This window comes from Natator depressus, chromosome 14 (genome assembly GCF_965152275.1).
Source record: "Natator depressus isolate rNatDep1 chromosome 14, rNatDep2.hap1, whole genome shotgun sequence".
In the NCBI taxonomy this organism is placed as follows: Eukaryota; Metazoa; Chordata; order Testudines; family Cheloniidae; genus Natator; species Natator depressus.
The window spans coordinates 12,956,298-12,972,216 of record NC_134247.1 but is presented as its reverse complement, the minus strand read 5'-3'; the positions used below and the strand labels follow the sequence as shown (position 1 = coordinate 12,972,216).

The window sequence follows — 15,919 nt, the reverse complement described above, 5'->3', positions numbered from 1 at the left end:
AATTTTCTTTCATGTTTTTTCTTTATTTTTCCTGTACAGCTGAATGACAAATTCACAACTTATGATTTCTTAGGCAAATTCAGTCTCTTTTTGTGTCCACAGAACATTCACAAACTGGTTGTGTTTTCCTCTGATTTAATTATTAATACAATTTTAATTTTACTATCTTTTCAAAAATACTTTCCTTTATGGGTTTATTGGGGTCATTTGAAATTTGTACTGTATTGCTTAGTTGTGATTGGTCACATTAGGTACATAGTATTGTCTCTGTTTCCTGATCGGGCAAGTTAGCAAGTGCTTCCAGAGGAAATATCTATATGTGCTAGTGTCAGATTGCTGTCCTGAATACTTGCACATAAAACCTTGACATTTGGCATTTCTGCCAGTAAAATTAATTCGGAGAAACACAGATGGGGCAAGGTCAAAACTGAAACAAATTCATGGGAAGGTACAAACCAAGCATTTGTTGAACATATTTTCTATGATTTGCTCAGCATTAATTTTCTCTTAATCAAATAATAATACTTAGCACTTATAGCTAATCAAATATAATACTTAGCACTTACCCAAGCAAAGTAAACCCCTTTACTCCTCAAAGGCAGCATAGTCTAATGGCTAGGACACTGGACCAGAGGTAGAAGATGTTAATTCTATTCTTGGCTCCTCCACTAACTTGCTGGATGACCTTGGCAAGTCATTTCATGGCTCTGTGACTCAGTTTTCCCATCAGTTAAATGAAGATTTATTTGTAAAGCCTTTTGAAATCTAAAGGAGAAAAGCAATTTTCTGATTATTATTGTTATTTAAAACACATTAAGTTCATTGGATTGTTCCCTGAGCTACTGGGAGTTGAAGAGACCTTCCTCAGAGGAGATGCAGAAGGGAAGAGTGCTACCTCCACAGAAACTCCACCACTCTACTTGAGTTCCGTAGGATTTTAAGGGCGAGGTGATAGGGAGTGGGTCAGGGGACCAGACATTCCCCATGGCATTATCCCTTGGTCAGCTCATAGATTTCCCTGTGGAAATCCAATGGGAAGCTAATGTGCAGCAAATAGGTAGCATGCAGAAAGAGCTTTGCTGCTGGTGGGGAATGGGAAGAGGAGATGTGGGAAGAGGGTTCAGATGGGAAGCCTGCCTTCTGCATGGATGCGCCTGCCATCAGAGATGCAGGCCTCTCTTCCCTGCAGATTTCCTACAAGGTGAAGCTGTGTTCCCCCATCATCTGAAGCAACAATCACTGGAGAAAGGCTACAAAGCCAAGCCAACATTATGGAATTCCCACATCCCTCAGTCCTTCTGCTGCAGGTTTTTCCCTAGGAGGAACCAGTTTGACCCTTCACTATTAATTTTGCTTCTCACCACCATTGCCCCCGTAGTTCTCCTTTCCAAGTCTGGCGTTTCAGGTCTACTTTGGAGTGCTTACGTTTTCCTTGAACACCAAAAACCTAATCAAAGGGCCATTTCCCATCATTGGTCTGTGTGAGAAATTCCCATGGAGGTTGACAGAAGCTTTGGCATGAAAACTAGAGCTGGGCAAAAAACCAAGTTTTCATTTTGTGGGGCACATTGAAAAACAAAATTCATTTTGAGTCCACCTAAAATGACAAAAAGAAAAGGAGTACTTGTGGCACCTTAGAGACTAACCAATTTATTTGAGCATAAGCTTTCGTGAGCTACAGCTCACTTCATCGGATGCATATTGTGGAAACTGCAGAAGACATTATATACACAGAGACCATGAAACAATACCTCCTCCCACCCCACTCTCCTGCTGGTAATAGCTTATCTAAAGTGATCACTCTCCTTACAATGTGTATGATAATCAAGTTGGGCCATTTCCAGCACAAATCCAGGTTTTCTCACCCCCCCCCCTTTTTTTTTTTTTCCCAAAAACCACACACACAAACTCACTCTCCTGCTGGTAATAGCTTATCCAAAGTGACCACTCTCCTTACAATGTGTATGAAAATCAAGGTGGGCCATTTCCAGCACAAATCCAGGTTTTCTCACCTCCCCCCCCCCAAAACACACACACAAAAACTCACTCTCCTGCTGGTAATAGCTTATCCAAAGTGACCACTCTCCCTACAATGTGCATGATAATCAAGGTGGGCCATTTCCAGCACAAATCCAGGTTTTCTCACCCTCCCACCCCCATACACACACAAACTCACTCTCCTGCTGGTAATAGCTCATCCAAAGTGACCACTCTCCCTACAATCAAGGTGGGCCATTTCCAGCACAAATCCAGGTTCTCTCACCCCCCACCCCACACATACAAACTCACTCTCCTGCTGGTAATAGCTCATCCAAACTGACCACTCTCCTTACAGGTGCCACAAGTACTCCTTTTCTTTTTGCGAATACAGACTAACACGGCTGTTACTCTGAAACCTAAAATGACAATCACCAACACACAAAAAACAAAACATTTTTATTCATATCATTTGGGGTATTTCATGCACCTTTTTTCTTTTCTTTCATTTTTTTATTTAACTCTAAGTTCCTCAGAATGTCATTTTGAATAGAGTCAAAACATTTTTGTTTCGAAAATATTGAAATGAAATGTTTTGACTTTGTCAGAATTTTTTCCCCATTTTTTTCAGTCAAAACTATTCTCTGAATTCAACCCCAAAACTGTATTTTCTATTACCGCCCCCCCCACCTTTTTTTGGGGGGGGGCAGCTGTAAACAAAACAAAGAGAGAGATATGATGGCCTGGTAACTTGGAATTTCTTCTGAGCTCAGCTTCCCCACATATCTCATTGATAAGTGGTTGATTATCTTCTTTTGTACTCTCTTCACCTCTTGCTGTGCTGTTTCAGACAGAATAAACCCAGCAATAATGAACCATCATCAGAGTGGCAATTGCTTCCTGCCCCACTTGCGTTAGTAAAGAAAGAGAAAGCAAGTGATGATTAGTCATATGTCTGCACTCAAAGATAAATCCCCCTGAGCAGAAGCCATCTGGTGAAGCATAAAATAACAATTCTAGCACTAGCGTGGACTTACTGCAATGTTAATAGATCCTGTTGAAGTGTAACGTAATACAGGCCTAATGCTGAGTTCTAGCAGGTGGCCCATAACCCTGTAATAAATTCCCTGACATTATTGATTTTTCCCCCAAACTGAGCCCTGTTGTCTAACTATATTAACTTCTGCTTACTGAGCATCAGAACACACACAAACATCAGCCTCATTTCAGTGAGCGATTGCAGCTCTAAAACATGTCCCCGTTCCCACCGTTTGTCCTCACACACCATTATCTGCTGAGATTAGTTATTTTAGAATTCAGAAACAAATAATTATTAGCTATGGGCGCTAACAGCGAACACTTGCAAAATCTGAAATGTGGGGATTTTGAAATATGCTTCTGTCACTAATTATACATGCAAACAGCCTCATAAATATGGCCCAGACACACTATTCCTATTGTTTATATTGGGCCCAAATCTGCCCTCGGTTACAAATGTGCCATTTCAGTGGGGTTATATTCACTTTCAAGGCCCTTCACAGTCACTTCCCATGCTACCAATCATCTCTCATTTACTAGTAAACTGTCACTGCTCACCTCTGATCAGCCCACCATGCCAGCCTTCATTGCCCACTTGTTACATTTTCAAACATGGACCTTCATGAGTCTCCCATGCTTCCCCACACACATGGGAGGGCTGTCACCATCCACAAAGCTGAAGTTCATCTCTCATTTAAAGTGATTGGTAGCTCCCTCACCATCTCTGTGCTCCAGGAGGTCTCTGGCAGTGTCATTTTCTATGAGTGCCTGAGCAATAGATTCAACATTAACATGCAATAAAATGATCATATAAAACAGAACATGTTTAATTTTTAAATGAGCTAAAGAGAGTTTTTTTTTAAATATTTTTTTCTCCAGAGTCTTTTTAGGCCTTAAACTTTCATCTGCTCTCTATTCTTGCTGTGCACTAGACTGGACCACCGCCAAAGGGCAAACTCTTGGGAGGCATCCACACTGGGGTGGAGAACTGAGGGGTGCCTGGGGCCTTCTGCATGTGCAAGGAGAGGATGGCTCCCCAGAGCCAAGAGGGAAATGTGTTCTACAGCCCTTCATCACTGCTCCAAGAAGTGCCTGCTAATGAGGCAGGTGCAGGAAGGCTGGAGGCCCAGTCACACTGCTGGGCTGGCTGGGCATACCCTCAGGGACCATCCAGCTCATTCGTCATCTCCTCACCTAGTACTCCAGAAAATGGTAGTTCCTCATCTTGCCCTGCTCTTGCCCAGATGGGGATAGAGAGGGAGGTTTCACCTGGGCCCTCTTCCGCCCCACTTCCCCTACTCTCCAGAGCATCAGTGAGGAACAGGCCAGATCTTTGCCCTAAGCAGGTATACTGACAGCAAAATACATAGGACATGCTGCATAGGTTCTTCTCCACTGTCCTCAGCCCCTTTTCACTGTATGTGAGTCCTTGGGAGCAGATACACAGGTCAAGCTCTCTTGATACTACCTGCGTAGCCCATCCATCATTACCTGGGGGCTGGTGCCTCCTCACTTAAAGAAGGGAATATTTATCTGGCGACTCCATGAGTGTAAAGAGGGAGAAAATCCATATTAGGATGCCCCAGTAATGGTGCGGATTGAAGAAACTTTGTGGATATGAAAGAGGGTATTCAAGCTTTCAGGGAGGTGGGGGACATTTGGAGGGCATTGAGGAAGGTATAATTGCAACTGCTGACATTACAGCTATGGAGCTTCAAACGCACTCCCTGGGGTGAGGATTACTGGCTCACGTAAGAAGCCGTGGAATTGGGAGTAACCTAGAATTTTGGTCAGAATAAATCTGGCTCTACATCAGGAGCGGGAAAGCAGCTTTTCTGGCTGGAACGAGGTCACGAGTGGAGAGCCACAAGGGCCGTCTTAGGGATCTTGTTTCCAAACAACACAGAGAAATGATTTGCATCGTAATGGACCCCTGAGGATCGGCCTGTTCTCCTTCCTCCACTTTTTTGCCCCGTCCTGTCTTTGACAGCCATTGTATTACAGGTCCAGTCTACCCTTAAATTTAAGGTCAACATAGCTACAGTGTGCAGAGATATGAAAAATCCACACAACTGAGCACCACAGCTATGTCAACCTAACCTGTGAAGTACACACAGCTAGCTGGATGGCAGAACACTTCCGTTGACCTAGCTACCATCACTCGGGAAGGTTGTGTTCCTACGGCAATCAAGTGTTGAGTAGGGAGTTTTGATGTTCCAGCGTGAAATGTCTTGCAAAGATCCCCCTCTAGATTCATGACCAACAAATGAAGAGACTGCATATGACCATCCTAATTTTTTACACATCACCTGGAGTATGCTGGGAAGGGACTATGAGGAGGTTTAGTCAGTGCTGGATAGATGCCCAAGTAGTGCAGACCTGCTCAACAGAACTCATCACTACTCTGCCACCGAGCCTAAGGGCCTGATCCAAAGCCCAAGACAGACAACAGGAGACATACCATTGATGTCAATGGCCTTTGGGTCACTCTGTTAGTGCATCTCTATTATTGCTCCAGTCCAGCAGGGGAAAAATCAGCTGAGATACAGATCCAAGAGCTGTCAGCTCATGTAAGTCTAAGTAGAAGATGCTCAGCATCTTAGAGGAATAGGCTGTGAGTTGATTCTCTCACAGGTTCCCTTTATAAAAGCTTTCCAAAAAAAGGCTGATTTCTCAGCAAACACCTATTTCCTATATTTCATTTACAACCATAGCGCTGCAGCCCACAAGATCATGGGCATAAATACATCAAGTGTAGACATTTTAATGGACTTTCCTTGAAAATTTCAATAGACTTGCAACAGACAATCAGCTAAGTCAGCTGGGTTGGATATTTGATACAATCACCACATCAAATGGAGTCATTGATCTTTAGAATTTTTTCAAGACATTCCCAAAACATTCCATAGAATTCTTCTGTGTATTACAGAGTTCCACCTAATCTCTCTAGCTGTATAGCTCAGTCTGTCCATTTATGCATTTTTAATACACTAGTAGTATCTGGGCACCTCTAAGAAGAATGAAATATTTCCCAGAGATATATTTCATTATGGCAGTAGAGTATTTTCAGAAACTCTGTGGCAGACATAGGATTTGCCACAATGAAGCAGACTATTGATCAACCAAGTCTGGCATCCACTGGCCAATGCCTGATTCTTTAGAGGACGGTACACTTTCTGCCTCTCCCCAAACCACAGATTATGCCCTTGGGCAGGACTGTATATGGAAGAAATTTTATTCCTTCCTACTCTCAGGAAGTGATCAGTTTGTACCTTGGAGTGGGACACTTGGGCACCATAAAAGTTAAATATAGCATCTCCAAACATAGGGTGAAATTCACTCCTGTGCAGAAGACCAACACAAGGTCTAGGCACTTATTGTCATTGTTTGTATTACAGGAGCCCCATTGTGCTAAGCAGGGTACAGACACATTGTCAGAGACAGTCCTTTTCCCAGAGAGTTTACAGGTTAAACAGACAAGGCAGTCAAAGGGTAGCAGCGGAAACTGAGCATGGAAAGGTGAGATAACTTACCCAAGGTGATACATCAGGGCAGAGCCAGGAACCTTCAAGTTTTCCAGTCTATTGCCCTATCCTCAAACTGCTCTTAAATCCCACTTAAACTCTCCTGTTTGTATGACTAGGTGAGAAGGAAGCCAAATCTCGTTTGGGTCATCTAGGTGGCCCTGTAATAGAACTCATAATTATTATACTGCTTTCTAGTTCTGCATATAAACATCAGTCTCAAAGCTTACTAAAAGGAGTACTTGTGGCACCTTAGAGACTAACAAATTTATTAGAGCATAAGCTTTCGTGAAGTGAGCTGTAGCTCACGAAAGCTTATGCTCTAATAAATTTGTTAGTCTCTAAGGTGCCACAAGTACTCCTTTTCTTTTTACGGATACAGACTAACATGGCTGCTACTCTGAAACAAAGCTTACCAAGTTTCCTTCCTGACTCAGTTTTACAATATAAAGTGTCTTTGTTTAGTCAACAGAAGCACTAATACAAGTGATTTTGTTGTTAATAGAGCTGTAAGAATTTTAAGTACCGCTTGGTACTTTTCTCTTGGAAGTGTGTCATTTTCAGTTGGCTTTTCTAGACATCACAGGGTGTTGTACTAGTCTTTGTAAACGACTAGTGAATAAAACATTTTGATCCCAGCCACGTTTTGTACAAACATCATGGAGGTTTGTAAAGTTTCAGAGGGAATAAATCAAATGTAAAATGTTGCATGACAGTTGACTTAGTTACTCGTGAATATCTAATTTAGAAAAAAAACACTTCTTTCTGAATATTCAGAAATTCAAATCTTATGCATATCATCAAGTGGCTTTGTACAATCCATAACAGATAGAACTGTTTACTAGGAATGGGGAAGAACAAGCATTTCACAGCTGTGTCTTATTTTATTTTTTCCAATTTGCTTTTTCCTCCTTCCCCTTTTTTAAAAAAAAAAATTAAGCCAGCTCCTCAACTAGTGCAAACAGATACTGCTCCATTCAAGACAACGGAGCTCTGCTGATGTACAAAAGCTGAAGAGCAGGCCTTGTATTTATTGGGCAGCTTGCCTATATTCAGGAGTAACACCACAGAGATCGTGTTAGATTGGTGTGAAACCAGTGTAAGCAAGAGGAGAATCAGACACAACTGTACACTGAAAAACTACATCCAGGTGGTAAGTCCCATAGGAAAACCTACTGACACAGGACCTGATGCTGCTCTCATTAGTAGCAACATAAAGCAGGAGTAACGTGACTGAAGTCAATGGGGTTACAACAGTGTAAGTCTGGTAGAGGGGTACAATCTTGCATAGTCCTGAGAGCCCTCCTCAGCCACTGAAATCAAATGGGAGTTAAGGGCCTCCCAAGTGCTCAGGATCTTGCAGGATCAGGTCCTAAGCAAGACAAGAATCTTGCCCCAAAAAGGTCTAATTCTACAAAGTGCTGAGCAACCTCATCTCCCATGGACTTCCATGATTCCCCTTTAGCTCTTGGCAGGTGTTCGGCATTTTGCAGGATCAGCCCCTTACCGTAATAATTAAGGAACTATGACCGTGGCTGGATTGCATTTTTTCCCCTATGCAAAAATGCTGTACATTCCTTTACGTAGGTTTCCATAGAGTTGAACTGTTACTCTTTTTTTTTTTCGTTAAAGAGGTCAGCAAAGCTCTGTACAATGCGATTTCACTTTTATGAAATGTGGAGGAATTCAGAGAAACTTTTAATGGCTAGATAGTGGGGTTGGAGTGAAGTATAAAAAAAGCACACTGGAAATCCCAGTGCTGCAAAGAAGAAAGCAGCCTAGGAGTCCAGGGGCAAATTGCAAAGACATATTGTTTTGCAGATCCTAAGTTTAAATATGTTATTTTTCCTCCCGCTTCCTTTGTTAAAATGTGATATCCTAGCTTTAATTGCTTCAATCCTATTAGTTGTTCTTTTAAACACGTGATTGTGTATTCCTTTAGTGTACAGAAATCCCTCTGATTGTGGCTTCATATTATTTAGACAAGCACTCTTTCAGTAGTAAATGCCATTCCTAGCGTAGGGAAGTACTTTAGGTCTAAAGGGGTTAAGAAGGCCTCCTTGCATTCAGAAACATGCAGGGGTCCCACCGTGCCAGTTCCAGCCTTTTAAACTCTTTCCAGCTTTTTTTTCTTGCAACAAATCTGCCTGACTGCCACCAGGACATAGGAAACGTGTGCCTGTCAAAGAAATCAAGTTTACCTTTTCCGACTTGTTAAACGGAGGCAGGGTATAAATACCGCTAACTCTGTACGGACTATTAGCATTTCTCTTAAAATAAGGGGTTGCTTCCTAAGACCTTTAATCCAGTGCAGTCTAGACCAGACTGCACTACCAACAAAGACAGAAAGGAAACCTGCGGAAGTTTGATAGAGGGCAGGTGGATTTGGACTTTTTTGAAAATATAAGGCACACAAAAAAAACCGAAACCCAACCCAATTGTTGACATTTCTCTGGAGAAGTTCTGAGATGTTGTTGGCATTATTCACTCGGTGGATGTGGATCTTGCTGGGGAAGACCACTGTCCTGTTGCTTCTGAAGCTTCCTCTAGAGGGTAAAGCTTTACCTCCAATACGGTATTCTCACGCTGGGATATGTCCAAATGAGATGAACCCCAACCTGTGGGTAGATGCCCAAAGCACCTGCAAGAGAGAGTGTGATACAGACCTGGTAAGTGATGCACATTTTTGTATGCTTCATCATGGGAAATGGATTTTTTGTTGGTTGGTTTGTTTGTTTACTCCATGATGTTGCAGTCTATTTCAATTATAAATGGAAGAGCACTGATAATGTGTACATGATCCAACCCAGACAACTCATGTGTTTAACTGAAACTGTGTTTATAAAAATGTTTGATGACCTGTTGGTTAAGTCAAGAGGTATTTTAATGGAGTCACTTCTTTAACTGACCCTATGACTTTGTGAGTACATGGCTTTCATAGTTCATCCTTCTCACTCACTGCCTCACCAAAGAGAACCTCATCAGCTTAGACTCGGGAATTTGACATGTTATTGGGCCAGCTCACTGCATTTTAGCATTTTCACCAACCTCATCATTCTTCATTGCCATCATCAAGTGCTATGTTTCCCAAGAGAGATTTCTGTATGATGCCTATTGGTTGGCATACACATCACCAGCCTTTGCTACATTTGAAATGTAATGTCTGACTGTAGTTCAAAAAATAACATGGTAAAAATAACCATGCAGATGCTCTCTCATATGATGCCCCCAGATCAAGATGCAAATAGCTTACAAGTCAAAAGGTCATTTTTAAAACTGCCCGCATAGCCACTCAATGGCATCTGAAAATCCATGCTTGCTCTTTCTGCTTCTTACAACTTCCTCAGCAGGAAAGATTTTGCAGTCGGAACCAAGCTGACAGTCATGATGCAGGAAAAGATTCGGCTCTCTTTCCACTACCTGGATCATTTCTGCAGTGCTAAAAGTAGCAAAAACTTATGTGTGGCAGTCAATTAAGCAGATATTGTTTAAAGACAAAAAAGGAGCTGATATATTGGGATGTTATTTTTATATTACTTTTCTGGTTACAATGGCATATTAAGTTGCCTTTTAAATTCAACTCTCAGGTATACTAAAGAATGACTACTACTCTCTTTCAAAGGTTGCAGGCATTCCTTTCACAGGTTCCCGGTCAAACAGTGAAAATCCAGAAACCACTTGGAAAAAAAGTCAGGTTTGCAGAATGGCAGACCATAGTCCCATTCAGCATCTGAGCCTTTGGGCCAGATCCTCTACAGGTGTAAATCCGCCGAGCTTTCATGGCTTTATTAGCGCTACACCAGACTTATGTTTAGTCCATTATGTTTTGCAGATTTGCTTTTGGACCACAGCGCTGCATAGTTAGAAATGGGTAAGGAGCTAAAATAGTAGATCCTCTGGTTCCCATTAATGAAAGGATATTGCACATGAATAATGGCCATATCACTGTTTAGTCTGATGGCATTAAAAGACAGCATGACTAAATTTTGCCATCAGTTACAGAGATGCCCAACTGGCTTCAATGAGATCAAAATCGTGTAACTAAGGGCAGAATTTGTCCTATTCTGTATAGGGTAACAATGTTCATGTTTCATTACAATAATCCATGAACCACATATTGTCTACAGTTCTGCAAACCACACAAAAATATGTTTTCTGTTTAGAAAGGCAAACAACTACTATAATTAACCACAATTTAAAAATGACCATAACCAATATTATATTTAACACGGATGCTGCACTTAAAACTAAGACTGACAGAGACGCATAAGTGACGGCTAGCCCATAAGTGGATACTTTGTTTTCCATGGAAAACAAAATAATTTTGGAGCAAGAACTTAGTTTTGCCTTAGTTCTGAGCTATTCCATTTATAATATGTTGTGAACAATTAAAGATGTTTGGCAGTTTCCACTCCAAGAGTATGCTGCTAGTCTTAGGGAATTCAAATAATACTCTACATACTTCTGAGGACAATAAAAGGGATTAATGACTATAACCATATGATAAGACTTTCCATCTGCTCTTACTTCAGGAGGCTTGTCCTTTGGCACTAAAAGAGGGTTCATTTGGGTTCGCTGTTACTTCTATAACCAAATGTTTGATATGATTTTGTGAAGGATTTACTATGGCTTTAGGTGCTTAGAAATAATGATACATTGCCCTTCTCACACCTTCCATTCAAAGATCTCAAAACACTTGACAAATCCAATTAATGTAGTCTCACAGCATCCCCACTGAGATAGAGAAGTGATGCTATTCCCATATTCCTGATGGGCAAGTGGACATTCAAATAAATGAAATGACTTACCGTAGGCATACAAGATGTCTTCAGCAGAACTGGGAATAGAACCCAGGTCCCCTGGCGCCTAGCCCTTTGATTTAACCAGTAGAGCACCCTGTCGCCACAAGAAGGAATTTTTCCATCTGTTTGTAGTTCTCAAATGATAAACCATCCCAATAACAGTTTGGTTGTTTTGTTTTGTCTTAGGAATGCGAGACCTTTGAGAAGTGCTGTCCTAATGTCTGTGGGACAAAGAGTTGTGTGGCAGCTCGGTACATGGACATCAAGGGGAAGAAAGGACCCGTCGGGATGCCCAAAGAGGCAACCTGTGACCGTTTCATGTGTATCCAGCAAGGCTCAGAGTGTGATATCTGGGATGGACAGCCTGTATGCAAATGCAAAGATAGGTGTGAAAAAGAGCCCAGCTTTACCTGTGCCTCCGATGGACTCACCTATTACAACAAGTGTTATATGGATGCAGAAGCTTGCACCAAAGGCATTACTCTAAATGTAGTCACTTGTCGGTACCATCTGACCTGGCCAAATACCAGCCCCATCCCACCAGAGACTACAGTGCGCCCTACCACAGCCTATTCAGAGACAACCATCACTGATATCCTGCCACCTGCTCTAGTTAACAATCCAGTCCATCAGTCAGTGTATGTGGGAGAGACTGTTAGCTTTCTTTGCGATGTCACAGGCAGACCCAAACCAGAAATTACTTGGGAAAAGCAAATAGACAGTAAGGAAAAAATCATTATGAGGCCGAATCACGTCAGGGGGAATGTCGTGGTTACCAACATTGCCCAGCTGGTAATCTATAACACCCAGCTGCAAGATGCAGGCATTTACACATGCACTGCAAAAAACATCGGTGGCCTTCTCAGGGTTGATTTCCCATTGTCAGTCGTCAAAGGAGAACCTACATCAAAAGAAGCGTCCCAAAACAAAACCCATTTCCCAACTGATGAATGTCTGAAGCAGCCAGACAGTGAAGACTGTGGGGAAGAGCAGACCAGGTGGTATTATGATGCAAAGAAAAACAACTGCTTTACATTCATCTATGGGAACTGTAATAGCAACCTGAACCACTTTGAGACCTATGAGAACTGTATGTTAACGTGTATGAATGGCCCAATCAACATCTGCAACCTGCCAGCCCTTCAGAGTCATTGCAAAGCCTATGAGCCCAGATGGGCATACAACAGTTTGACAAAGCAATGCCAATCTTTCATTTATGGTGGCTGTGGAGGCAATGAGAATAACTTTGAGAGCAAAGAGGCCTGCGAAGAGATGTGCCCTTTCCCTAAGAATACGCACTGCAAAGCCTGCAAACCTCGCCAAAAGCTGGTGACGAGCTTCTGCAAAAGCGACTTTGTTATCCTGGGCCATATAACGGAACTAACCGAAGACCAAGACTCGGGACACGCCTTGGTGACAGTGGAGGAGATTCTAAAAGATGAAAAAATGGGATTAAAATTCCTGGGGAAGGAACCTCTAGAAATCACCCTTTTAAATATGGACTGGAGCTGCCCATGCCCCAATATGACCACAGTGGATGGTCAGCTTATCATCATGGGTGATGTCCACAATGGGATGGCCGTCCTGCAGCCAGACAGCTTTGTGGGCATCTCCAGTGTCCGGCGTGTACGAAAGCTCCGTGAAGTCATCCACAAGAAAACCTGTGAGCTTCTGAAAGAATTCTTAGGACTACACTAACCTTACTCACGTGAGTCAGCCTTTCAGCTCTGTGTATTGTATAGGGCTAACAAAAGCAAGGCTAGTGTGGAAACTAAAGACAAGCTACTGTCTGAAGATACATTGTATGTAATATGCAGAACCCTTATTTTAATCCATTAATGATTCTTAGCAACAATGTAGTATGCTCTTCACATAAAATATCAATGAATGCTCTTCACATAAAATATCAATGAATGGCTATTAATCTTACTTTGAAATCAACCTGTTTATATAGAATTGCCATTTAACTAGCTGATTTACTGCAATAATTATATAATTCTTGTGTAGTTTCCAACATAAAGGACCAAATTCTTAGCATTTTTGTAGCTAATTGATACATAGCTAAATTGCACGTACTGTCGATTTAATCTGTCTCACTTACAGCATGGAAATGTTATGATAAATCATTAAAAATAAGTCACAAACTTTTGTTTCCTCATGGTAACATTAAGTACATTACAAGAGACAAAACTGTAAATTATTGTCTATATTGACTATAATTATACATGTCAAGTCAATCTATGCATTATGAATGTGCTCACCTTTTCATAGAAATCCACAAAGGAATTTTCTCTGGATTGTGCCAATTTTGAATACAATGAATACAAGCCCTACAGTCCTTACTCACGGGGAAAAAAAAACAATGAAGTAAACGAGGCAATCATTCTGGGTCTATTAGCCACAAAAACAAATACATGTCCAAAGCCAAAACCACAATTTCACAATGTTTTGGGTCCAACATCAACACCACTCATTTCAATGCACGTTCCTATTTTTGTTTTAAATAAATGTGGTGTAAAGCTAACATGAAGAGTCTTTGGAAGTGGGATGTCTGCTATCTTGGTTTTGGAAGGCCATTGCACCTGAGCATGTGTGGGGATCTATTGCTTAATTGTTAACATGCCTGATTTTCCAGGTAATAGAGTAGAATTATAGCAGTCAGAATAAAATTAAAGATAGAAAAGTGCCATACACATTCTAACCATTATGCGATACACACAGAGAAAAACAGAGCAGTATACACTCATTATAGACACATTCATAAACAAACACACAGTAGGTGCACTTTAAAAGCTTCAATTAATCTGAACTTCCCCCATTCTAAACAGTATTCCCCATTATATATATATATATATATAGGAAATCTCTCTCAAATCAGTTAAAACATTCTAAGTGTGGCCACTATATATACGTGTATGTATAAATACACATACAGCAAGAGAAAGAAATATGCATGTGTGTATAAACAATATTGATCATTACTAATACTTATGTGTCTAAAAGGTAAAATTTGCATATCCACAATTTTTAAATAACAAAAAAGGTGATCTCAGAAATACCCTCTGTTAAGGAATGTCAGTGAGCTGAGATTATGAGTGTGTATGCTTACAGATATCATTCTTATCATTAGTACTAGTCTCTTTGTTCAATTGTTTAAGTGAGCTCCAGCAATAATGTCTACTGTTGCACAAAGACCAGTTCAAGCAATGGTCTGGGTCGAGAAATGTTTTAGCTTAAAGGTAAGAGGGTGTTGTTAATATTACTCTGTGGTGCCATCTACTGGCTAATCCAAGAGCCAGCAGGAGGTAGCTAAAGCTTTGCATTCTAGATGGTAAAAGGTGCTGACATGCACACACACACGTGTATGTTGGGTCTGATTATGAATGAGACCTGGGGAAGTCCATGTAAAAAGTTTACCTGGCTAGATGCTGGGTTTAAGCACTTCACTGGAGACTCCTAATCCCTAAGGCCTACATATATTGTATATTTTGAAAGTGGCAACAAAGACTTCAAGGATGAAATTTAATGGACAATAAGAATGTTTTAAATATGGCCTGACGCAACTTTTAAATACAGGCCCTGACTCATTTACACTAAGGCTCCTTTACACTACTCTGGCAATATGAAGATGCCTTAAAGATGCCATTCACCCACCTTAAGGCTTCTGAGCAGTGTAAAGGGGCTTTAGTGTAAGTGAGAATCAAACCCTTTCGTTTTACCTTGGTCTGGGATACAATTCATCAACAAGCACATTTTAAGCAAAGCCTGATAGAAGAGTTTCAAACAACAAAATCAGTATTAAAGCTCTTCTTAGCTACCAAATTTTAAAAAAGCCAAGTGTGCTATTAGTCTCTACTGCAGCACATTGTCCAGCACAATAACTGTATGATTTTTGTTGTCTCTTTCTTAAATGGATGTAAGAAGAATTACAATAAAAACGTAATAACATTTACATACATTCTTGTGATGATCCTATTATGGGCTGGGCTATGCCAATGTCTCTCATGCTTTGCATTCCACTGCAGTTCTTCACCTACTGTAGGTAATTCTGCTGTGTGTCATGCACCAACATTACTGCAGCTTGTTTGTCATTTTTCAGGCAGCCAGGAAATAAGGTCTGACATATTTTTTCCAGACTGAATCGCCTTTTCTGACATGAAGGAATCTAAGTGTGAGTGTTTAATAAAGGCTGGGTTTCTACAGTTATTTTCTCCAGGAGCTTAGAGGATTTCTTTGCAAATAGGGGAATGATCAAACGACTCTGGAGACATACTCTGAGGGGTGAAAATGTACTGAATAGCAAATGTCAGGTAATTGTTTCTGCCTTCAGGTAGTAAATTAAAGCCCTGAAATCTGGTCTCAGAACCAATCTCAGGATCACTATTCAGGAAAGCACTTAAACACATGCTTAACCTTAGGTCACACTGAAGTCAATGGGACTTAAGCACATACCTAATAGTTAAGTATGTGCATAAAGTGCATGTGTGCAAAGTGCACTCTGCTGAATAGGGGTGGACTGATGAATCAGCGTCATAAAAATGATAACACCGATTACCTTATTCCATGAATAGCTCCATT

The 15,919-nt window shown here is 41.1% G+C and overlaps 1 protein-coding gene and 1 long non-coding RNA gene across 2 annotated transcripts; one reads left to right on the top strand and one right to left on the bottom strand.

Moving 5' to 3' along the window:
- Positions 1-2,808: 2,808 nt before the first annotated feature.
- LOC141998274 (uncharacterized) lies at positions 2,809-9,187 on the bottom strand. The gene is made up of 4 exons (XR_012641815.1): positions 9,105-9,187; positions 6,549-6,700; positions 3,574-3,783; positions 2,809-2,885 (listed from the first exon to the last, which is right to left on the bottom strand). It is a non-coding gene; the product is annotated as an uncharacterized LOC141998274 (long non-coding RNA).
- On the top strand, positions 8,680-15,197 carry WFIKKN2 (WAP, follistatin/kazal, immunoglobulin, kunitz and netrin domain containing 2). The gene is made up of 2 exons (XM_074971000.1): positions 8,680-9,208; positions 11,528-15,197. The coding sequence occupies exons 1-2, from the start codon at positions 9,008-9,010 to the stop codon at positions 13,037-13,039; spliced, it is 1,713 nt and encodes a 570-aa protein (XP_074827101.1). The 5' UTR covers positions 8,680-9,007; the 3' UTR covers positions 13,040-15,197.
- The last annotated feature ends 722 nt before the right edge of the window (positions 15,198-15,919 follow it).

What these genes read in the sequence shown, in the direction of transcription:
- WFIKKN2 (XM_074971000.1), top strand. Translation starts at nt 9,008, where the DNA reads ATGTTGTTGGCATTATTCACTCGGTGGATGTGGATCTTGCTGGGGAAG. An exon ending in GAGAGTGTGATACAGACCTG is followed by an intron (nt 9,209 to 11,527) that starts GTAAGTGATGCA and finishes GTTTTGTCTTAG; the next exon opens with GAATGCGAGACCTTTGAGAA.